The sequence below is a fragment of the Peromyscus leucopus genome, chromosome 7 (assembly GCF_004664715.2).
Source record: "Peromyscus leucopus breed LL Stock chromosome 7, UCI_PerLeu_2.1, whole genome shotgun sequence".
NCBI classification, from domain to species: Eukaryota; Metazoa; Chordata; class Mammalia; order Rodentia; family Cricetidae; genus Peromyscus; species Peromyscus leucopus.
Genome location: NC_051069.1, coordinates 55,965,332 through 55,989,175, shown reverse-complemented (window position 1 = coordinate 55,989,175; position 23,844 = coordinate 55,965,332). Strand labels below are relative to the sequence as shown.

At 48.3% G+C, this 23,844-nt stretch overlaps 1 protein-coding gene across 5 annotated transcripts in view; it reads right to left on the bottom strand.

Annotated features, from left to right (window-relative positions):
• The window catches only part of Amotl1 (angiomotin like 1), a 128,277-nt gene that overhangs the window by 54,584 nt on the left and 49,849 nt on the right, over positions 1–23,844 (bottom strand). The window contains exon 1 of one of the 5 annotated variants that reach the window (XM_028859589.2): positions 12,834–13,024. The exons of the other annotated variants lie outside the window; for them this stretch is intronic. Within the exon in view, the coding sequence (XP_028715422.1) occupies positions 12,834–12,882 (49 nt within the window). The 5' untranslated portion in view covers positions 12,883–13,024. Of the gene's footprint in view, positions 1–12,833; positions 13,025–23,844 lie in introns of those variants that run through there. 5 annotated transcript variants of the gene reach the window in all.

Here is a 23,844-nt window from a genome sequence, read left to right as displayed (position 1 = left end):
GAGGCAGTTCCTCCTGGACACGGGACAGTAAATGGTACTCGAACTTGAGATCTGACTACATCAATCATTTGCACTGCTTCATCTAGAGTGTTCTTGAGGGAAACAGGCTTTTAAATTCCGTCTTCTATTGTATGTGCAGAATAAACTGGTCACTGGCACAGTCAAGTGTGGCATTCTTCCCCCTGCAACATTGCTACAGCATCGTTTTTGTCCCAGGACAAACGTCAACATGCAGAAAAAAGTGCCAGTGATCAGGATTACTGGGACGGTGGTGTTTAAGACTCAGGAATCTCCCAGGTTCCAAAGAGACCTCTTTGAGAAACACTGCTCTGTATCACACACTTTACCCATCCCTTACATGGGATACGCCTGCAAGATGTGAAATGTAAGAGAATTTTAAGATGAAAATGTAAAAACAGATTCTAATTAGAAGTGAGTTACCTCCCAGCCCAGGCAAAAGGGGAGACCTAGCACCTCCAAGTGAACACTGAGGCAGGCGGGCTGAGGGTGGTTGCACTCTGCCGGATGAGGGGACTGTGGATTCAGGACAGCCCAGCCGAAGACAGACAGCTGCCCAGCCGACCCTGCGGGAAGGCTCATGAGCAGAAATGTAAGCCAACAAGGACTACTTCACAGGGTGAAGCAGGGCTCCGTGACACACTCTGCTCTTAGGAAGTGGGAAAGTCACTGCAGTGACTCATCCAACAGGAAGCCAGGACAGTCCCGGAGAGGGGACGGACACCAGGACAGAGTGACCGAAGAGGAAAGAGAATGACCCTGCTGCACAAAACACCAGTATTAGAAAGATGAAGACAGGAAAAACAGCCAAAGGTATGCACGCTTTGGGCGTTGGTTTGGCAAATCTGCTTAGTGACAGTCACTTCACTGGCTATCACTACGGGACATCAGACTCAGATTTTACCTAACAGCAAATGCAAATAATACGACTCCTACTTTGGCTGATGTGTCCACTAAAAGAGACAAGGGCTACGCAGTGCTCCTGTACAGAGTAAGTGCTCAGTAAAAGCTACATCTAGTTTATGAAAATGGGGAAATCAACAGTAAGAATCATGTTCACAAGATGATCACAGGGAGCTGAGGAGAAGGTTCAGTCAGGCGAATGCCTGTGACACAAGTATGAGGACCTCAGTTAGTATACCAGCTCCCAGGGGAAGACCCAGATGTGGTGGTACGTCTAAAACCCCAGCACTGGGGAACAGAGGCGGACCTCCTGATGGACAGACAGCCTGACAAATTCATGAACCCAAGTTCAGTGAGTGACCCTGTCTCAAAGAATACAATGGAGAGCTACTGATGAAAACATTCTATGTCAACCATGGTCTCTGTATGCACAATCACACATGCATGCATACACACCTGCACACACACATGAACTCACATACATAAAGATGAGAAGTCAGTGGGTTCTGTAAGAACAGGGAAAGCAGCTCAGCAGATCAAGCTTGCAGGGTCACACTGCGGTCAGAGTTTTCAGCTAGCTAACAATCCGCACGGAAACCAGTTCCACTTCTAAGGACTTGGGACTAGGAGGGAAGGCTACCCTGACAATTCCTCTGACACGGCGCTGCTGTAGTCCTGCTGGCAAAGACCAAAAAAGGAATAGCTGGCGTTCCCCAAAGACTCTTCCAAGCCCCCAAATTGTGCAGCTACTGTGTCATACAAGCCCCGAGCCAAGGGGTCTGCAGAGCCATCAGAAGCCAGGCCCTGAGGTTCACAGCACCTCACAGCTTGGTGCTGACAGGATGCTAGGTGGGGTGGGACAGATCGGCCTTCTGCACTGAAAACAAACAAACCAGCCCTCGCCTGAACATTTGCTCTGTAATTTTTCTGTTCATGAGTGGTCTACTGAGGTAAAGGTCAATGTCAAATCTGTACTCTGCATTCCCTGAGGAGGTGACTCAGTCCCTTTCACTGACAACATAGGCGAAACTAAATGTGTGAGGCTAAAAGCAGGTTTCTAGAATCATAACACTTGTGGTAATTAATTTTCAGCACCCCCACACAGTGAGCCTTGTAATGTTCTAGCCAGGAGGAGAAACAAGACACAAAAATTGCTCTTACTTTGGGCTGGGGAGACCACCCAGTCTATTATCTGGTGTCTTCCTACACTGAATTCCTGTTGGAATATAAGTTCCAGGGGCTGCAGAGGCGGCGCACTTGGTAAAATACTTGTCATACAAGCATGATGGTCCCAGGCAGCCACATGCAGGCTAGGCGTGGTGGTGCACACATATGCTGTCAGTGCTGGCGGTGCGATGGGGAGCCTCCAGGGACTCCTGGCCAGGGAGTCTAGCCTAACACTATTCTGGTAGCTCCAGGTTCAGTGAGAGGCCTTGTCTCAAAACATAGGTAGAGAAAACTGGGTGCTATAGCTCAGTGACAGAACACTTGACCAGCATGCATGAGGTCCTAGGTTCAATCCCTGGTGGCAGAAAAAAATATAAATACACAATAAGGTGGAGAATGATTAAGGACGGCATCTGACCGCTGAGTTTCAGCCTCCACATGCACATGCATGCATATGTGTGAATGTCAGTGTACGTTCATGCACACACATGCACACTAAAATATATAAACATAAAAAATATAGGTTTCATGGGGGCAGAGGACATCGAGCTGGTATTCATCCAGTATTTGGTACTGGGAGACCTTAAATATCAAAAAGACACACCGTTTCCATAGTGCCTGTTCTTGCTTCATTTCTGTGGCTGTGATGAAAACATCCCTACAATAAACATCTTGGTGGAGGAAGAGATTTGTTGGATTACAATTCTAGGTTACAGTCCGTAACTGAAGAGAAGTCACAGTGTCAGGACCTTGAGACTTGGGGTCACACCATGTCTCCAGTCAAGAGCACGGACCACAAATGCACCAGCACTGGCTGCTGGCTGCTCATTTAGCGTTCTTCACTCTTAAGCAGGGCCGGACTAGGGGATGGGACCTCCCACAGTGGGCTGGGTCAGTCAACCATCAAGACAGTGTCCCACAGGCAACCTGGTCCACACGGTTCTTCATTGTGATCCTAGGACGGGTCACACTGATAGTTCCCAGTGATCAGCGCCCTCCTTGGCAAGCTGTCACTTGAGTCTCTGTTCATGTTTGGTGAGGTCACAGTCGATTCACCCACTCGGCAGACACTGTTAGAGTGAACGCTTCTGAAATCAGGAATTTTTTTTATCATTGTGACTAAAGAACTGAAGGAAGGGTTTATTCCGGCTTACGATTTGGTGGCATGGTTTCCATCACGGAGGGAACGGTTAGGTAGCAGCTCTGAGGCAGTAATAAAAATGTGTTCACAATCAGGAAGCAAGAGTGCACAGGAAGCAGGGCTGGGTACCACACCTCCAGGCCCACTTCCAGCGACTCACTTCCTCTAGTGAGGCTCCACTTCCTAAATGTCCCTGGCCCTTTCAGAACACCTACCCCAGCTGAGGACCAAGTGTTCAAACACTATGGGGACACTTCACATTCAAACGTCTGTACACTTTTTGCTTAATTTGTCTAAAAACAAGAAAAATCACTTCAGAAATGCTCAGCAGATACCTTTGTCCACAAAAGAAAGTGAAAATACTCCAAGCAAATTCCAGGAATGTATTTGTAATGGCGGCCTTACAATAAAAAAATGGCTAACCTTGGGCTGGAGAGGTGGCTCAGTCAGAAAAGTCCTTGTCACATGTAAGAACCAGAGTTCACATCCCGCCATCCACGTAAAAACCTGACCCAGGCCAGAGGGCCTGCTTTCTCTGTTCAGAAGAAGCAGAGACAGGCTGATCTCTGGAGCTCATTGGCTATCAATTCCAGCCAATCCACAATCAGTGGGAGACTGGAAACAGGGGAGGGGCCAATGGAGGAAGCATTGCCCTCTGGCACCCACATCCACGAGCGGGTGTGCGCACACATACAAACCACCTCAATACTGCAAAACCTGTTCGTTTGCAAGCAGCCTTTATTAAAATCCCTGCTTTGTGCTCCTAAACTAATAAAATGACCTAAGTCACTGAGTAAATGTTACCAGAATATAAATGTGTATTTATTTCATTTTCCCCCTGCAAACTCCTGGAATTTACTTTGGAGAAAATGTAAGAAACTTCACAGTTTTTGGAAATCTCATTTTTTAAACTTGGAACTAGGAAATTATGTGTTTCAGAGTAGGCCTTTTAGACCTATTCCTGCTTTCCTGCTCTACACTCCCCAGGGTCATGTGTAAATCTATTTGTCATTCGAAACAGCACAGCCCTGGACTACCTACCCTCAATTCTCCAGTGCCCCCAATTCCCCACAGCTCTACGAAAGGACATTCCTAGTATGCCTGTCTTTAAATCTTTCAACTCTCACCTGGCGGTGGTGGCGCATGCCTTTAATCCCAGCACTTGGGAGGCAGAGGCAGCCAGATCTCTGTGAGTTCAAGTCCAGCCTGGTCTACAGAGCAAGTTCTAGGACAACCAGGACTGTTATATAGAAAAACCTTGTTTTAGACATTAAAACAAAACAAAACAAAAACCTTTCAACTTTCCCCTATATCTCCAGAATGAGTAATGAAAATAATATCAGAGCTACCGGGGGGGGGGGGGGGATCCCTAGGGAAGCAATGTCAGAGATACTCAAGGAGGAAGGGAGCACTCCCAGGGAAACAGACCTTACCAGAGAAGTACTCCTTCCACGAGGCCCCCAGACAGAGGAGACTGGCTAACAAGAAATGTGGTTCCAAAGCCCTTCCGGAAGGGGGAGGCTTGCCCCTCACCTGTATTCCTGCGCCCATTCCTGAGCCACAGTACCCAAAGCTACCCTAACGGTAGAGGACCAGCGCAGCCGAGCGGGAGATGCCTCCTTCTCACTGCTGCTGGCAAGCCTGTAAGACAAGCCGTCTGCCAGCTTCTCTTGCTGGGCCTGTTCTGCGATGATGGAGGAAAAGAGGGAAGAAACAGAGAAAGGACAAGAGCCCCGAAGGCCTGGGAGACAACGGCAGAAGCCTGTCCTGGCGATGCCTGAGGCTAACAAGAGCCAGGAAGACTAGTCACCAAAGGAAGAGAAAGTATGTGCAAAGTTTCTGTTTCAGAGGTCATCTGCAGAGACCTGGGGATGAGAGGTTGGTTAGAAGAAGAACTCGACAGTTTACACAACACTCTCAAATGACGTAACAGTTAGGATGACACACGCGGCAGTGATGTGAGCAAGTCCAGACACTGCCCACGGAAGCGGGCTAGCCCCCAGCTCGGGATGACCAAAGCTGGTTCAACAATGAGGCTGACCACGGTGGGGTGGCCGAGGGAGCTTTGTCACCACCCTTGCTTAGAAGGAAGGGCCTCTGTGCCAATTCTACCCAGCCCTCTGTTTATCCATCTCTAGGAGGAGCCCCTGGGAGAATCCCGTGAGCTGAGCAGCCTAGAAACAGAAGGCACCTTTTGATAAGAGCCTGTGAGCTACACTCCGGCATATCACAGATACCAACTCATCTGTCCTGCAGATGACGAGAAGAGTGGCCTGGGGAGACACCCACGGATAGAGCACTCCCCATCTGGCTGCAGCTGGCTTCCAAGAGAGCAGCTCAGCCTGTCCTTCTTGAGTGTGCTCCTGGCTGTCACCTGACAGCTACCTTCACTGTGAGCCAGCACTGGGCAGAAATTACTGTAACGGTGGAAATAATTGCTATGGCCTGGATTGTGGCCAGCAGAGATGAAGACCTGGGCTTTCAGATTTTCACTGATTTAAGCAGCCACTGATTTAAGGGGGCTGGTGGTGTCTAGGAACACCAGAGGTCTACATCTTTAAAAAAAGAAAAAGATAAAAAGATATGGTACAGATCTCATCTGTCCTAAACTGACGGGGGAAACACACAGAATCCTGTTTCTGACCTGCAAGGAAACGGCACGTGCCACCACTCCAGCCTTCGCGCCTGTCTCCGGTTGCTGCTGTAGCCATCTGTCAATGTGCCGTCACAACATCTCGGTGTAGAAGCTCAGAACACCCAAGCCAACTGCTCATCCCCTGCCGGAATTCTCCCATATGTCTATGCACCTGTGACCAAGTGGTGCTTGGCATGTGCAGAGGTGGGTGGTCGCCATCTTAGCATCTGGAGAGATGGCCCACCCCAACTCCAAAGACACTGCTCCAAAGACATATTAAGGGTGCACAAAATCACTTTTAAAAAGGGGCTGGAGTACGACTCAACAGTTAGGACCAACCCCGGCTCTTCTAGAGCACCCGAGTTCAGGTCTCAGCACCCGTGTCAGGACGTTCAGACCCCCGTAACTCTAGCCCCAGAGGATGCAAGGCTGGCTGACGGCCTCCATGGGCACCTGCACTCACCTGCACATAGCCTCTCACAGATACACATTAATTAAAAAATAAAATGGTTTTCAACCTGATTGTGTAGTATCTTACATTTGTCTCTTCTGTAGAACTCTCATACTCATTATTCCACTTAAACTCCATGTTAACTTTAGAATATAAATATTTAGCAAATCCATTTATTTTACAGAGGCCACCTGACTTTTCTCAGGCAATATGACCTGTCTCCAGTGGCACAGGCCCAGTCCTGGAATGTCCTCTGAGTGACAAGAGACAGGTGGGGGAGAGGGGAAGGGTGTGGGACAGCGTATGACCTGAGAGCAGAGGAGAGAGCACAGGGACACCGGCCACTCACCTCACCTCAGAAACCAGCCCACTCCAAATGTAACCTCTCAACTAGAGACAAACGCCATTCCAGAGAAGGCTGCTTCAGCCAGGCCCCACTTAAAGGGCCCCGCTCTGCGGCCATGCTTCTTCTTGTGTGTTCCAACAGCACAGCTCAAAGGTGTGTTAGAAACACAGTCCGCGGCCTGTCTGTGACCCACTGGAGCAGAATTCCTGGGGCTGGCCCAGCACCCTGTGCTCTAACAAGCCTTCCAGTGGGCTCTGCCGCTCACCCTCAGGGTGAGAATTATTGTTCTTTTTTTTTTTTTTTTCCCATCTGTAAACAAAATAATGAAGTCACTGAGGAAGAGGAAGTCCAGCTGTGGGTCAGGAGGGTCAGATCACGTCCTGGCTGAATCCAACCTTGGGGCAGTGGCCATGCATCCTGCCGTCTGCTGAGGTCAGCACAGAAAGGCTATCTTTTTCTATTCCCTCATTGTTTTCAAAAAGGAAAAGGCCTGTTCTAGAGTCGGAACTAGAGTGTGAATACAGTATCGTCATTTCCAATATTACATGATCAATCATATGTGATGCTTGAAACAATGCCACAAGCCAGAGAAGGGTGAGTTTCTGTAGGTAAACATGAGAACACACAACATTAGGAAGGAGTTTGCTTTTCTACTGTTTCTGTAAATTTTTTATTACATTTATTTTATTTAGTGAGAAGGAGGCGAGGCACATGCCACCACATCCACGAGGAGGTCACAGGACAACTTCAGGGAACTCGTTCAAGTCATTAGGCATGGTGGTAGTGTCCTTACCCAGTGAGCACTTCTGATGGTTTAATAATAATGGTAGCCATCTTTAATAATAATGGTACCAATGTGTCCGCACTGAGCTGAGTGTGACTGACCTATGTGTTACCTATTTCGCCCTCATGCAACTCTGAGATATGGGAGCGATCTTCATCCCACTCTACCTTGGAGGCAAAATTCCCTGTGGACACACAGTAAGGAGGTGGCAGAGGTTAAGATTGTTCTTAATCTTTTCTTGTTTTTAAATATATCCTAACTCAATCTATTCGACTCTTTCAGAGTCTTTGTGTTACTGAATTATAAGCACTATGCTTTCTACCTGTGTTTTACGCCATTGTTTCATGTGCTGTTCAAAAAGCTCTCAACTAGCTGGCCCTGGCAGCTCGTAACCTTAGTACGTGGGACTAGAAGTGGAGATTGCTGTGAGTCAGAGACAGAGCCTACACTTGAGGCTTTACATATGGGAGGTTCAGGTCATGAAACCAGAAAAGGGACCGCCAGCGTGGGGGTGGGGTGGACTTAAGGAGGGGGAAGGGAAGAGAGGTCATAATGGACATATGTGGAGCTTTTCTGGGGAGTGGATGGGAGGCAAGAGTGTGGGAGAAGAGTGCCAACAAAACCAAATGTGTGAAAACCATAGCCAAATCACATTTTCATGCTAATTTACTTAAAAATGGGGTTCAGTGGGTAAGAGTGCTTGCTGTCAAGGTTGACAAACTGAGTTCGGTCCCCAGAACTCACGTAGTAGAGGAGTAAACCAGCTCCTACAAGTTGTCCTCTGACCTCCACACGCTCACCCACACATGCAAACACAGATACACACACACAAGGAATCACTTTTTTTTCAAAAATGTAAGAATGAATAAAGGTCAACACCAAGTCTCGCAGATTCTAAAAGACCTAATTTACAATTTAAACATAAAATGTGAACATTTTAGAAGCAAGCATACACAGTCTTTGGGACACAGGCCCAGGCAAGACATCCTCAGGAGCAATGCACACCAAAAGCATCATGGATAAAGAGAAGAAAAAAAAAAATCAGTGAATTGGACTTTACCAAAAGTATGGACTTAGTTTTTCAAAATGGTTCCAGAAAGAGAATAAAAGGACAAAACCCACTGTGGGAAAAGGATGCATGCCGCAGCCGGGCACACTCAGGATGCTCGGAGCCCAGTGCTTCAATAAACAATCTGGTTGGGAAAGAAGCTTAAGGCAGTGAAGTAATGGCCTTTCCCCCAAAGAGGGCATGCAGACAGTGCATATGCAGAGAGGGTGTGCAAGCCTGTGGACCTCAGGGAAGTACAAACTAAAGCCACAGTAAGCTTACAGCACTTATTAAAACACCTATTGGGACAGCTAAAATAAAAATCAGTGCCATCAGATGCTGGTCAGGATGCAGAAAAGCCAGGTGTTTCCACTGCAGGGAGGAATCTAAAATGAAATGCCTACTCTGGAGAAGTCTTTAGCAATTATTTTATTAACAGCACACAGTTGCCTTATAATCTAGACTCCTGGGTACTTTCCTGAAATAGTGAAGAAACATGTCCACACAAACCCTGTTTGTGAACATCCACAGAAACCTTATCGGTGATAAACCAACACTGAAGGCAACCCAGGTGTCCTTTAACAGAGAAGTGCTCAAACCACATCCAGACCTTGGGATACTACTTGGCAATGGAAATGAACAATGCACCAATACAAGCAAGATATGGTGGATCTCATGGAAACAGCGCAGGGTAAAAAGCCAATCTCAAAGGTTCCATGTTTCGAGTATTTGTTTACATAAAACATAACATGACAGAATTGTAGAGAATTATGAGTAGGTTAAGTATGACTGTGATCTGGGGACAGAGGGGAGGAGGACAGAGTGGGTACCACCATAATCAGAGAACAAGGAAGAGCCTCAAGAGTCGGAATAGCTCTGCCTGCATCTTGAGTGTGAGCTGGAGTCACAGTGCATGGGAGGTGTGCACACAGCACACACATGTGTGCATGCAATCTGAAGACCCCTGTCTAGGCTCTGAGGATTCCACTCACGTAACCTCGGTTCTTTTAAGGTGCCATGGTGATGTAATGGTCACCAGCAGAAGAGAAAGAGTACCCTGGACCTCGCTACTAATTCTTGCAACATCCTCTGAAGCTATCTATGATCATTTCAAATGGAAAGTGAAGGCTGAGTAAAGCACAGGCATACTTAAAAGACGACGACGACGACAACAAACAGGAATATAGTCGGCAGAGCTGCAGAGCTGCCCAGTGAGACCCCAAACACAGTCAAACATGCTCAACTGCACACCGTTTAGAAAGCCGAACCCAAGACTTAGCGGGGACGAGTTCCTAACTCCAACTCCCTACTTCCTCCTAAAAAGAAAGGGGGAAAAATAAAACAAGCGAATAAACCAACAAAAAAATCCTAATGTCGAGCCCCTTAAGGAGGCTGGGGGTTCCACCAGGAGCTTAAGACAAATGCACCCTAAGGTTTCACAAGTGACAGAAGGGCTCAACCCAGACCCTGCACAACATCCAAGAGCGCCAACAGCTTCCTTCCAGAAACAGTAGTGCACTGGCCTGCTCACCATGGCCAGGTGTACACAGAACCACTCCTGCGAGACAAAGCAAAGTCAAACCAACAGGACTTTAAAAACTCTAGGCAAACAAATAGAAAAACCTCAATAACCTCAGACAATCCCCAGCAAACTTTGTAATCAAATACATCCTCTGGCCTGACCTCCTCCCTCACCACCTGCTTTTCAAGGATTCTGTCACCTACTGAATTCTGGGTGATAAGAACCCTCCAGTGGTAACAAAAACATTCAAAATACTACAAAATTCCTAGCCTGAGCTTCCACACGCACGGGCACACACAGAACCCAGCCAAGAAGGAGTGTTACTTGAGAAAACTTTGGTAAATGTTAGAATTGCAAACAATTCTTACAAAGCTCAACTTACTGACGTGAAAAGAAAAATTTTATAGTGTCCCTAGTATCTGCCTTAGTCTGTCACTGGGTACTTAAAGTCCTGTGGCTGCAGCATGCTGTGGTCTTCCAAGCACTCTCAGAGCACCCCCAGAAGACACAAGCACACCTGGAGGATGAACTTTGGCAACTCCTGTTTCCCAGCAGAGGCCCTGCCTCCCCTTAGTTAATTCAGCCCCCTCCTCGGCTCTAGGCTCACACATCTGGTGGGGTTGGACATCAGAAGGAGCATAGTGCCACCCAGTGAAGCTCCAGACACACAAGCTGGCTGGGAGCAGGCCCTCTCCACTCATGGGCTGAGCTACATTCATGTACCACTGTCGATGAAAGATGTGTTCTGAAATCTTCAGTCTCCATGTGTTCTCAGTGCGCTCCGGCCCACACCCTCTCGACAGAACCGGAAACACCACCTAGACATTTTTCAAAAGGGGAGCTGCAGAAATAGCACCTTCTCATGTGCTGGTCACCTCCAGGTGGGCCAAAGTTTTCCTCATCGGGAAAAAATGGGGCATGCAAGAAGAAACAAAAACCAGCTCACCTAAAAATTAAACATCACCTTCGCACACACACCAGGAACCCCACCAAGTAAGAAGTCTTTAGAACATTCTAGTCTATGCCCTGCTCCCTTCATGACCCCAACACACACACACACACACACACACACACACACACACACACACACACACACCAGGAACCCCACCAAGTAAGAAGTCTTTAGAACATTCTAGTCTATGCCCTGCTCCCTTCATGACCCCACCACACACACACACACACACACACACACACACACACACACACACACACACACACACACACTCACACCAGGAACCCCACCAAGTAAGAAGTCTTTAGAACATTCTAGTCTATGCCCTGTTCCCTTCATGACCCCACCACACACACACACACACACACACACACACACACACACACACACACACCAGGAACCCCACCAAGTAAGAAGTCTTTAGAACATTCTAGTCTATGCCCTGCTCTCTCTCTCTCTTTCTGCTCAAATCTATGCATTCTGGTCCTTTGCTTTCCTCCCACACTGTCCGACTTAAATACTGCTCCCTCAGTATTCCCATAAAGAACCATCTTGGAGGGAAATCACATACTGTTCAGAGCAGGGTCCTAGCAAGTGCTTTCTGTACTCGACTGGCATCGTCAGGAACTTGAACCACAGAGACCCTTAAGCAGCAATGTTAGACGGGGCAGTGCCAACCTGGACCCCATAGGGTAGGCCGCCAGGGAGAATCTTAGGCAGTCTGGCAAGAGCCACAGCCGAGTTTTGGAAGCAGGAAGCCAGGAGCGTTCCATCTTCAAGCCCTGACTTTTCACTCCCTGAAAAGGAGTCTTCTGCAACTGCAGCTGTTTAATGTTACCTCAGTCTGCTTGTGTTCATTTCTGATGAACGAGTTGACACTGTTTTGAGGGATCACACACCCTCCACCACCACCAAGGACTTTTATAAGCAAAACCCGCCAAACTTTTAACAGTCTTCAGAGGAGGAAGAAAGAGCCATGTGGGCAGGGGCAGGAAGCAGGGGGGCCAAATTCCACACAAAATGTAAGCATCAAGGCCCTGGAATCAAGACCTGTGTGTCCTGAAGCTGCAGTCCGGATAATAGGGACAATACACCCACGACAAAGGCAGAAAGGCAAACATTTTCCAAAAACAAAAAGGGGGGCCGGAGGAGGGGGAAGGCCTGGGATTCGAGGCCAGGGGACCTCGTCCCCCAGCATGGCTCCCTAGGAGGCAGTACCCGCGGGTCCTCTGGGCTGTCAAGGGCCACTCTCCCGCCAGCCACAAATGTCACGTTCCAACAAAGTTCAACCAACTCCCCCCTGGAAAGTTTACATTTCCTCCCGGAAACCAGATTCTTTTCAAGGCAGTGCCAACAGGCCAGGGAAAGCCGGATCCAAGCCCCGATTTGTGCAAGAAACTTGTTTGGGGAGAACAAAGACGGCGCAGGGGTGGAGGGGGCCCGAGCCTCCCGGCCAGGGCGCGTCCTGGGGTCCAAGTTGGGCGCCCCGAGCGCCTTTGTCTGCTCCGGGACAGCGGCACCGGCCAACCCTCCCGCCCCTCCGGCGACCGGGACCCACCAGCCACACGGGAAAGGCCAGTCCCGGGTCCGGGGCCGTGCGGACCCCAGTCCTCGGCCTCCCATGAGGATCCGCCCCGTGGGTACTGGGCACTCCGAGGGTGGCAGGGAACTGGATTCTGCTTTTTGTCTTACTAAACCTTCTGGATCCCTCACCGGACACTCGGAGGCCCTGGCGCCGACCTGACTGCCCAAGTCCCCACATCTGGAGCGGAGCTGATGTCAGCCTGGGCTCCCGGGAGGAAGCACAGGGAACTCTCGGCCCAGTCCGAGGGAGCCCTCCCTGAGCCCCCGGCTTGAGCTGGTTACCTCTCAGCACAGGCTCGCAAGGTCCCCGGCGCGACTTTGCCCTCCGCATGGGGCGATCATGGAGCGATCCTGGCTTGGGCAGCGGCGGCAGGGGAATGGCGGCAGGGGGATGGCGGCTGGGCGGCGCGGCGAGGGGCGCCCCGATGCTCGGGAAGTAGAAGGATGTCCAGCTCCCCCTCCAGTCCCACCCACCCCACCCCGCAGCCGGGTCCCTGAGCGCCCGGCGCTCCGCTCCCAGCCGCCCTAGCTGCCCCGGAGGGTCGCTAGTCCGGTCCCTGTAACCTTACACTCCACCCCGCCCCGGCCCTGGCCGCGGGGCCCTAGAGCCCGTCCCCAGCTTCCCGTAGCCCCTCCCGGGACCTCGGAAACTGCCGGGGCTCAAGCTGACGTGTCTCCCTTAGACCAAGGAAGGAGCTGGCTTCCCCTGTCTTGACCCCCGCCGCGTTGGAATTCCTGACACACTCACCGTTTCTGTTTGAATGCCTCAGACTCCTTTGCTAGGATCTGCCTCCGAACTCCTGGCTAGGTTCCATTTAGGGTCAACTCTCTCCTATACGGAATTCCCTGGTGAAAGTGGTCACATTTTTCTCAGCGTTGCCTTGGCCCTAGTACTTCCATCAGGTAGGGGGATCAGGATAGGAGAGGCGGTGATATGCTTTGCTGAAGAGCGGAAGGGCCTAAACAGACCTTCCTTACAGCCTTAAATGTTCAATAGGTTCCTAGGACTGCACATCCTGTGGCCACGATCCCCAGGCCGTTATCTCTTCAAGCAGAAGCAAAGAATTCTAAGTGTTAGGACAGTATTTCTGACTCTGTCCCACCTCTGAAAGCAGGCTCTCTTTCCTAAGCAACATCCGTACCCAGACCACTATACTGGATTACACTCTCTGCCTTTTGAAGCCATGTCCTGGGACCTTTCTGGTCTTCGGAGAGGAGAGGCTGCAGTCCAAGCCCTTAGTTGGAGGGTTAGGGCATATCAGGGCTTCCGTCTGCCTGTCTCCTCTCTCCCTTCTTACCAGGCCATCAAAGGGTTCGTGGCTGTGTTGTGACAGCTCGCTAAGTCAGCTGCTCACAGCTTTACACACACACACACACACACACACACACACACACACACACACACCACCCCCGGAGCTTCATTCAGATTCCATGACAGCCTTCTGACTTGGCAACCTCTGCTCCCCAGACAGAGGGCCCAAATGTAATTGTCGAAGTTATTTCTCAAGCAGAGGCTCCGTTTAAAGTCATCTGCCCTTGTACAACACACAGAGCCAAGAGATGTGCACAGAAAAGGCAGGGTAGTGGGTCCTCACTTGTTAGAAGTCTGGACAGGAGAGAGAGACCAGCCTTGTGCAGAAAGTGTGCAGGGGGGAGGGGTGGAGATCAGAGGAGCAGGAAAAGGAGGCTGGCAGGGCGGGCAGTGGATCCCAGAGGGAGTTGGCAAGGTTTGCGGCTTGGCGAGAAAGTAAAAATGGGGGAAAGGAAGAGACAGCAGGCTTAAGGAAGATGAACAAGTCACCAAAGTGTAGGTCTGGAAAGAATGGAAGAAACTGTACCACACCTTTCGCTTGGCTGACGAGGAAACTCCTGTCGGGCTGTGGAATGACTTCCCTAACGTCACAGAACAAGTTCAGTGGCAAAGTCAGGGGTGGAACCCCACGTGTGCGTCCTACCACACAGTGTTAATGCTGAGTGCTGGCTTAGGAGCCGAGTCTGTGCCCTACAGTCAGTGAGGGAGCAACTGCTTCATTGGTTTATCTGGGCCTCGACAAGCTTAGTACAGACATGGAGAAGACGTAATGAACAGAAATGGAGCTCTTGATTGTTGATGTAAGGGGGATCTTGGCCCACTGTGGGTGGCACCATTCCCTGGGCAAAACAGTCCCCATCGGTGTTATAAAGTTAGCTAAGCGTGGCCTGTGGGCCGGCTGGCAAGCGGCATCCACCAGGGTTCCTGCTGTATGTCTCTCACTGTGAGTTCCTCGGTCAGTGGTAAATGCGGTTTGGAACAGCAAGCAGGCCTGGTCTCAGGGTTCCTGCTTGAGTTCCTGCCTTGATGTCCCTCAACGGGCTGTTATCTGTAAGATGAAATGAATCCTTTTCTCCTCTATGTTGCTTTTGGTCATGGCATTTGTCACAACAGAAAGGAAACTGAAACATATGGATTCAGTACATTTTTGTTACAAATATAAAGTAGAATGTATTTAAGCATATATTTGCTGATGTTCCGGTAGCCTCCCCAAAGCCCATGGATGGGGACATTTTGGGTCACTACAGAAGGGATGAGGGTGAAGTTAAAGTGAGGATGGGAATATCAAACAAAGATCACAGACTCTGAAGTGAGATTTTACTCTTCTCACTGACTTGTCTATCCCAGGGGAAAACCACACACTTAAGAGATTTGGAGCCCTAGGCACAGGAAAGGGCCCTTCTGGGAAGAGTGAGTCATGAGCACAGTGGAGAGGCTGGTCTGAGGGAAACATAAGTGACCTACTGTCTTCTGGGGGAAATGCTGGGGTCAGGAGTGTGAAGGAAAGAGAAGATGTGAGTGTGTAAACTAGTTCTTCATACGGAAAGCAAGCTTCCAAATCAAACTAGGGGAGGAAGAGGCTAGAGAAAGAAAAGTCTGCCAAGTTCCAAGGCTGCTCCTTCAGCCCAGGGCTTCAGCTCTCTAAGGGCACAGTTTGCACGCCGGAGAAGCTTGGGAGTTCATTAGGCGAGTCTCGCCCACACTCGACACTCCTCCATTGACTCCAAGTAGCCACATATGGCAGCCCAAAAGGAGAGCCCTGCTGGAGGCCAGCTTCCCCAACCCATGTCTTAACCCTCTCAACTGCTCTAATCTGTACCTCGGATGCAGACATGAGGGAACTTCTACATGAAATGCATCTGAATCTATTGCTCGGAAACTATAGGCTGAAAGAAAAGGCCGCAGCTCCCACAGCTCCAACACTGCTTTCTCTGCAATGTTTCAAAGAAAATTTATCTGCAGATTCCAATGCCTCGTTTGAGCCAGACAGAAACAAGATATGATGATGATGATGATGATGATGATGATGATGATGATGATGATAAAAGTGATGGTACACGCCAATAATACCCGCTCTAGAGTGGCAGAGGCAGGGGTGTCGCAGCAAGTTCTGGTCCCACATAGAGAATGGCAGGCCAGCCATGGTGACTAGTAAGATTTTGCTTAAAATTGTAGCATGAATCTTAAAAGGTCTTATTAATAAAAACAAACCTGAGCCAGGTATTGGGGTGAATGCTGGAAGATCAGAGAAACAGAACAAGCCACAGCTACCTCACCTTGCCATTTCCTCAGCTGATCCTGTTTCCTCAGACTGGAAGCCTCTGAGTTCTCCTCCAAATGGATCTCAGCTGAACTGTGCTGCTCAAAGCCTAAATGCTTAACCAGCTCTAGTTCTGGTCCTCATGCCTTATATACCTTTCTGCTTTCTGCCATCACTTCCTGGGATTAAAGGCTCACTTCCTGGGATTAAAGGCATGAGTCACCATGTCTGGCTGTTTCCAGTGTGTCTTTAAACTCAGAGATACAGATGGATCTCTGCCTCCCAAGTGATAGGATTAAAGGCACGTGTGTGTCACCATTTTCTGGCCTCTATATCTAGTAGCTGTTCTGTTCTCTGACCCCAGATAAGTTTATTAGGGTGCACAATATTTTGGGGAACACAATATCACCACATAAAATAATTTGTCTTAACTAGCAAGCAAAATAGTGATTTATACCTGTGCTTCTAGGGGCAATCTATATACTCACACTAAGTGTCAACATCCATTCTAAAGTGATTCAATCTTTCATTTGCTAATTGCTGGGGAAGGTGATGGGGCCATTAGTGCCCTTTGGGACCAAACAGGATGGATATTGGATATTGCCAGTAGGAGACCAGCAGGGTGGGAGGATGAGTTGCTGGTGACATCCACATAGAGAATTACTACGGCCTTAGGGTAAGACCTGAGTGCTAGCCTAACTTCTACCTCCTTCCAGACTGGGAAGGTAACACTGCAAACCACAGCTTTCTCCACAGCATGACCTCCTACGCTTGCTTTGAGGGCTGAGATAACATATCGATGTTCTTTTCCCTCCAGATTTTCAAAATACAAAGGACTTTCAATACTCCATTAGCATGCAAATACTCTCCATCGACAAGCACTCAGCTGCACACACACTCTAAGTCTTTATCGGCCTGTGCCTTGCTAGATGGACACCAAGCAGCCAAAGAGGAAGGCTGAGCTTGCTGGGAAAGAGAAGGATGAGGACAAAAGGGCCGTCCGCAGACATGACCATGAAGAGACTCACATAGGTCACAGTTAGTGACTATTAAAAGAACAAACCAATGGAAGCTTTCAGTCAGGCAGCCTTGATTAAAGTGACTTGTTTTCCTTCTAGGAAGATTGTTTTAAGGTTCCAGCTCCACGGCACTTTCCAAATTGTTATTTCTGAACCACAGCATGTAGAAATTTGAATTCCCCATATCCTAGTTCCAAATTCAGAACACGTCAGCATGAGCTGGAGCTCAGAATGAGTCTCTCAGATGTTTACCGGGGTGGTGGCACTCTCACAATTCTATCAGAAGCACTGGCTACACCAGAACTCAAGTCACTGAAGGTAAAGGGTGGTGGCTGACACACACAAGCCACAAGCAAGGGGCCGTTGAGGCACAGAGCAGATGTACGCAAAGGATTGCAAGGGACCGGAGGACGGAGAAGGGGATCGCTGCTGTTACTGTTTGCAGGTGGGTTTAGTGTTGTCTTAGGCAGGGCCCTTGCTGGATAGCTCTGGATGTCCTGGCATTCACTATGTCGCCTAGGCTAATGCTGGGCTCGTGGTAATATTGTCCTGTTTCTCTCAAGTGTTGGGACTACAGGCGCCCATGACACCGGACTGAAAAGAAGATATTCCAGACAAAGCCTTAGACACCAGAAAGGGAAGCACACACCAACCTGCTCCTCAGCATTCTCCCTTTGGATCTCTTCTTTTCACAAGCATACAATGGCCACATTAACACTGGATTGGACGAACCCATGCACGGTAGCATCCTCTTGCTTTTTGCTGTTGCTGGTTTGGTTTTTCAAAACAGGGTTTCTCTGTGTAGCCCTGTGAAGTGGGAGCTGTTTGCGCCATGTCTTGAAGCACCATCCCTAGTGAGGTAGCAGGCAACTGTTACACCTGCCTATGACCTTGATGTACATGTTCCTGGGGTGTGGCCACTGTGGAGGGAAGATCCTTAAGACCTGGGATGCACATATGTGGCTCTTTCTCTTTGCTACCTCGTGGCTTTGGATGCTGGGACAGGCCAAGGCAGAGCTTGCCAGATAACACTGTTGGACTGTGCCTCACCCTTCCAGGATCCTGCGACAAATTCCTTTGTTCTGTCTTGTGAGTTAAGCCCCCAAATAAATTCCTTTGATCATTAAACAGACTCCATCGATTGCTAGCAATATAATCCCAATACCCCTGGCCTTTCTAGAACTCACTCTGTAGACCAGGCTGACCTGGAACTCACTGAGATCTGACTGCCTCTGCCTCCCAAGTGCTGGGATCAAAGGTGTGTGCCACCACTGCCTGGCTGCATCCTCTTATTTATAATTTCATTTTCTATAGTTTCAGTTTACCTAGTCAACTGCAGTCCAAAACTACTACATGGCAAGTTTCCAAAAAAAAAAAAAAAACAAAAAAAAAACCATAAGCTTTACGAGTACCCTTGTGAGTACTATGATGTCTCACTACCCTCCTTTGTCCAGTGTATCCACACAGGATGCATTACCCTCCCATCAGAGCTTACAATATAAGGCATTCTGAGCAGGTTGAACAATATATTGTATCAGTGCCCTAGTTTATTGTTATTATTGTTAGTTTCTTAATAGGCTTATTATAGATTTAAATTTATCATATGTATATATGTGTAGGCAAAAGCATATGACATGTAGACATACGAATTACTTTTCTCATTTTTTTTTTGTTTTGTTTTTTGCTTTTTGTTTTTCGAGACAGGGTTTCTCTGTGTAGCTTTGCGCCTTTCCTGGAACTCACTTGGTAGCCCAGGCTGGCCTCGAACTCACAGAGATCCGCCTGCCTATGCCTCCCGAGTGCTGGGATTAAAGGCGTGCACCACCATTGCCCAGCCACTTTTCTCATTTTCATAACCAAAGATCTGGTAAGACATAATTAAAGATAGAAAATACTTATTTTAGGTCACACCATTGCTGGTGGGGGAGGCATGGTGGCAGGAACGTGGGGCTGCTTGGCCACATCTGGGCAGGTCAGGAAGGAGAGAAAGGGGGAGAGGGTTCCGGCTTTCACCTGGCTTACTCTTTTCCTGTCCATAGGATGGCACCGCCCACATTCCGGGTGGGTCCTCCACCCTCAGTTGATGTCAGGGGAAAGCCCTGACAGACACAGGCAGAAGTATGCTTCATTGGTGCCCTGCCTGCTTCTTAACCCAATCAAGCTGACAATGTAAACTAGCTGCCACGCTAGGAGGCAGCCCCACAGGCAGGCTGGTCCTGAGCCTCTTTGGTTTACCATACTCTCCACAGACAAAAAGATTTCCCCAAGCTTTTCATTCAATCGGTGCGTTTTATAAAGATAGTAGTTTCTCTCTCCTTCCCCAGCTTGTTTCCAGATATAAAATCATATTCTTAAGTCTTACACCATGCATGCCTCCTACAAGATCCAGGCATATGCTCTGCCCCCATCTTGTGAAGTATTGATAGCACCATGATTTAGAGACCAATGCCTATAGGATGCTGGGTGTTGAGAGAGGAGGAAGAGGTAGGAGAAGGTCCCTTGCCAGGGCCAGATCATTACTGTGGAAAAATGAAAAGCAGAGGGGGAGGAGCGAGGGGGTAAAAGTGGACAGACATCCAGGGTCAGATACCTCGGGGGTTCTGGAAACTGTGCCCAAGGACGAGAAAGCTGCTTCTAAGAAAACGGTGACATAAAGAATCTACACCATGAGCAGAAGCAGCTTGGAGAAGAAAGGGTTTATTTCACCTTACAGTCCGTCATGAATTACAGGAAGTCAGGGCAGAAGTCAGGGCCTGGAGGCGGGAGCTGATGCAGAGGCCATGGAGGAGCACTGCTTATTGGCTTGTTCCCCATGGCTTGCTCAGCCTGCTTTCTTATACATCCCAGGACCACCTGCCCAGGGGTGACACCACCCACAGTGGGCTCAGCCTCTCACATCAATCTTTAATCAAGAAAATGCCCCACAGACATGCTCACAGGCCCATCTGATGGAGACAGTTTCCTAACTGAGAAATCTCACCTGCCAGACAACGGGAGCTTGTGCCAAGCTGACAGAAAATCAACCAGCACAGACTCCATCAATTGGAAATTTGCTCCATTTAAAATTCACTGAAGGACTTTGGGACAGACGGATGGAAGGTCAGGCTCTGAGCTACCACTGCCACAACGAGCTTGGCTCAGTGACTAAGTTATATGTCTGAGGCCTGTTTGTCCGGATGCTTTCAGTTTCCCACCCTCAGTGACACACTGGTCTCTTGCCTCATCAGTTCCTCCTGGGGGTGTTATTATCTAATATGCGCTAAGCCTGTAATTGGATCCATTAAAATGTGAGAGACGGAGAAGATAAGACCATGGCCAGAGAAAATGCATCTACAATAGGAAAGTAGTGGGAAGGAGGAGAAGGTGTTTCCTTCTGAAAACTGGCTACAAACTAACCCTGGGGGATGCTGAACAGGACAAGTAGCTGTGAGTACAAGCTTGGCTGGGCAACTATTCAGATAATTGAGCACTGGAATTACTAAGCTATTCTGGTTGTTATTGAGACTATCACTACAGAACCCTCAGGTCTGAGCTCCTGATAGTTTCCTCTGATTTATGGCTTGATTGCTCTGATTTAGGGTTTCTCAGCTTAGGCACTGACTGACAATGGGCTGATAGCTTTCATTGTGAGCTACAGCTCTGTGCATTGTAGCTGGAGGGTCAGTAGCAACCGCCTCTTGATGCCTGGTTAAGAAAACAGGACTGGAGAGATAAGTTAGCATTTAAGAGCACTGGCTGCTCTTGGAGAGACCAAGATTCAGATCCCAGCACCCACACAGTGGCTTAAACTGTATGTAACTCCAGTTCCAGGGGATCCACCCTCCTCTGGCTTCTGCAGGCCCTGAACATCCATGGTGCACATACATATATGCAGGCAAAACCCTCACACATATACAGTAGATAAATCTTTTTTTATTTAAAAAAAAAAAAAAGGAAAGAAGGAAGGAAGGGAGGGAGGGAGGGAGGGAGGAGGAAGGAAGGAAGGAAGGAAGGAAGGAAGGAAGGAAGACAAAAAAGCTCTCTAGACATTGCTAATTGTACCTTAGGGCACTAAGCTGCCCTTGGCTGAGAATTACTGAGTTGGTTAATTAATTAACATTGCTTAATAGAGAAAGAGGCCCCTGGGCCTCTCTCTGTATTGATCCTTCCTTGATGGAAAGCAACCTATGATTATATCTCACCTGAAGAAAACAGTTTATTGTTTTATTCCTAGTGATGATACACATTTTTATATATAAAACTGAAAACACACTGAGTTTCTAAAAACATTAAGCTACCGTTAAAAGCAAGGATTTGAACCTTTCATGGTAGTATACACCTATAATCCCAGGAACAAAAATTCTATACCAGGGTTATCCAAACACAACCAACAAGAATTTTCACAATGAGAGAGATGACTTCAATCACAGTGTTCATGCTGAGGCCTTACAAGGGATTAGGCTCAGCTTGGGTGTTTCATGCTGAAAACCTATCTTTTTAACCTACAGCCAGAGAACAATGGAAGGGACCAGCCTCTCTGTGACCGGTACAATTTGTCTCCTCTTTTAGAATGGACACTACAGACCAGCAGCTCTTATACCTTAAAAGCTAAGATAAGGAAGTAGGGAATGCCCCACTGTTCCTAATGGCTCCAGCCACTAGGAATAGTTCAATTTAGAAGGTGGGGGAATCATTTTACAGCATAAATCTGGAGGAAGTGTTAAGCTGACATGATAAATGTTCTAAGTTATCCATGTAGAAATCAGAAAGTATGTATGTCTGCGATAGAGCTGGATGATTGTGTCTGAGATAGAGCCGGCATCATCCTAAGAGCAAGAGGCTGTAGAACACATGGTAGAGAGAGGAACACAGTTAGGGACAATGAATCCCTGAAAAGAGATTCACAGAACGGGCAAGGGAGTCTCAGGGTACAGCTCAATGAGAACACACAGATTCAATTGAAGTGGAAACCAAGAAAGAAAGACCTGTGGTCTCTGTGGGCTGGGAAGTCCCTGGTAAAGTTCAGTGACTGGGAGACATCGTCAAGGCTTGTGAATGCAGTGCTAGGTCCGTCCTGGCTTTGACTCAGTAGGTCTGGGCAGGGCCTCCACTTGCATTTCTGACAAGTTTCCCAGTGGTACTGAGGCTGCCTGTCAAGGTACCACACAAGCTGAGAACCACTGGCTCAGGACACTGGGGGCTCCTCAAGTCACTCTCTCAGAATCCCAGTCTAAATAAGGATTCAAACAAGTGATGTTGCAGGAACAAAGCGATCAAATCCTTGATCTTTCTTCCTTGAGCTAGCACTCATACCGTCTCCTCCATGTCCTGTGATTGTACACGTGATGGTTTTATCAGTGCGGGGACCCAGCAGGGCTGGTTAACTATGAGGATTATCACACAGAAAAGAGGTAGGTAAACTCTCACGGTAGCATGGGACAGAGCAGGTTTCCTCATGGTTACAAGCCTTCCCAGCTCACCTTTCCAAGACAGTCAGTCTCCAGGACTCCAGATCTTACTGCCTAGAGCAGTCATCAGCAACAGAGGGTGAATGGTGAGTCCCTATGGCCATCTCAGTCTCTTCCTCTTGTTCTGGGAAGGAGCGAAATCTTTGGAGACCTCATGTTCACAGGACCCTACCACACCACGTACTCTCTGCCCCCAAAACACCAGAGATGTTCTCCTCTGCAGGAAGCAGTTGCATATTTTAAAACATAGACTTCACACTCAGATGGTCCTGAATAGACTCCCTGTCCTCTTATTTATTAGTTACTTGATGATGATCTTTAGTTACATAAAACTCAGAGTTTTCTCTTTTGATTAGTAGTGGTGACCTGTGTATCTGCCTTGAGGGGCTTTGAGAGATTCAGCTATCACAAACACAGCTGTTTACACATTTGGTTCACAGCTGGTGCTCCACGATTACTAGCTGTTGTTATTAACCTGTTTTTTTTTTTTTTTTATCAAGTAGCATCATTTTACAGGTGTTTTAATTGTTGCCAGGACAGACTGTGGTAGATACAGATTCCTTTTTATACTTCTTGAGTTTGGGGTACTTGTAAGAAATATGAAAGATGGCTATGTTGATTTGAGATATTCACCACCCCCATCCCCATAAGTAAGGAAAATATCCTAAGATGTCCTAAAAGACAACCCTGGGGACCAATGGGCTAGGTTAGCTATTTTGGGTGAACTGATAAATCAGAATTAATCTGTGGGCTGATAGCAACTCAGACAGGGGTTGATGACCCACTAACTGAGCCACACATAGGTCAGGCTATGCAGGAGGCTGTGTGCTCAGTGCAGAAGCCAGGTTTCAGAGAACATTCCTAAGGACAAGGCACTCAGAAGATGCTGGACAGGAGGCAAGTGGACAGAGCACCCAGAACACCCTAGCTTGGAGAAGAGAGATTGTGACATGATCTAATGCCAGGCTTTGGGTGTCTAAAGAGCTAAGACTTACTCGACATTTGTTCCACAGGGATCTGATGCAGTGTCTTACACAGTAGTTGGCCGTCCATTCATGGACCATAAATTCAGTTTTAAGTAACCAGTACTGTAAATGAATGAACTAGACATCACAGAAAATCCCGAAGCAGGACATCTTAAAAGCAGGTGATTACTAGGGCTAGAGAGGTGGCTTCCCAGTTAACACAGGTGCTGCTCCCACACAGGACCCACGCAGGGTAGCTTCCAACAGCTGTCAATCCAGCTTCAGTGCTA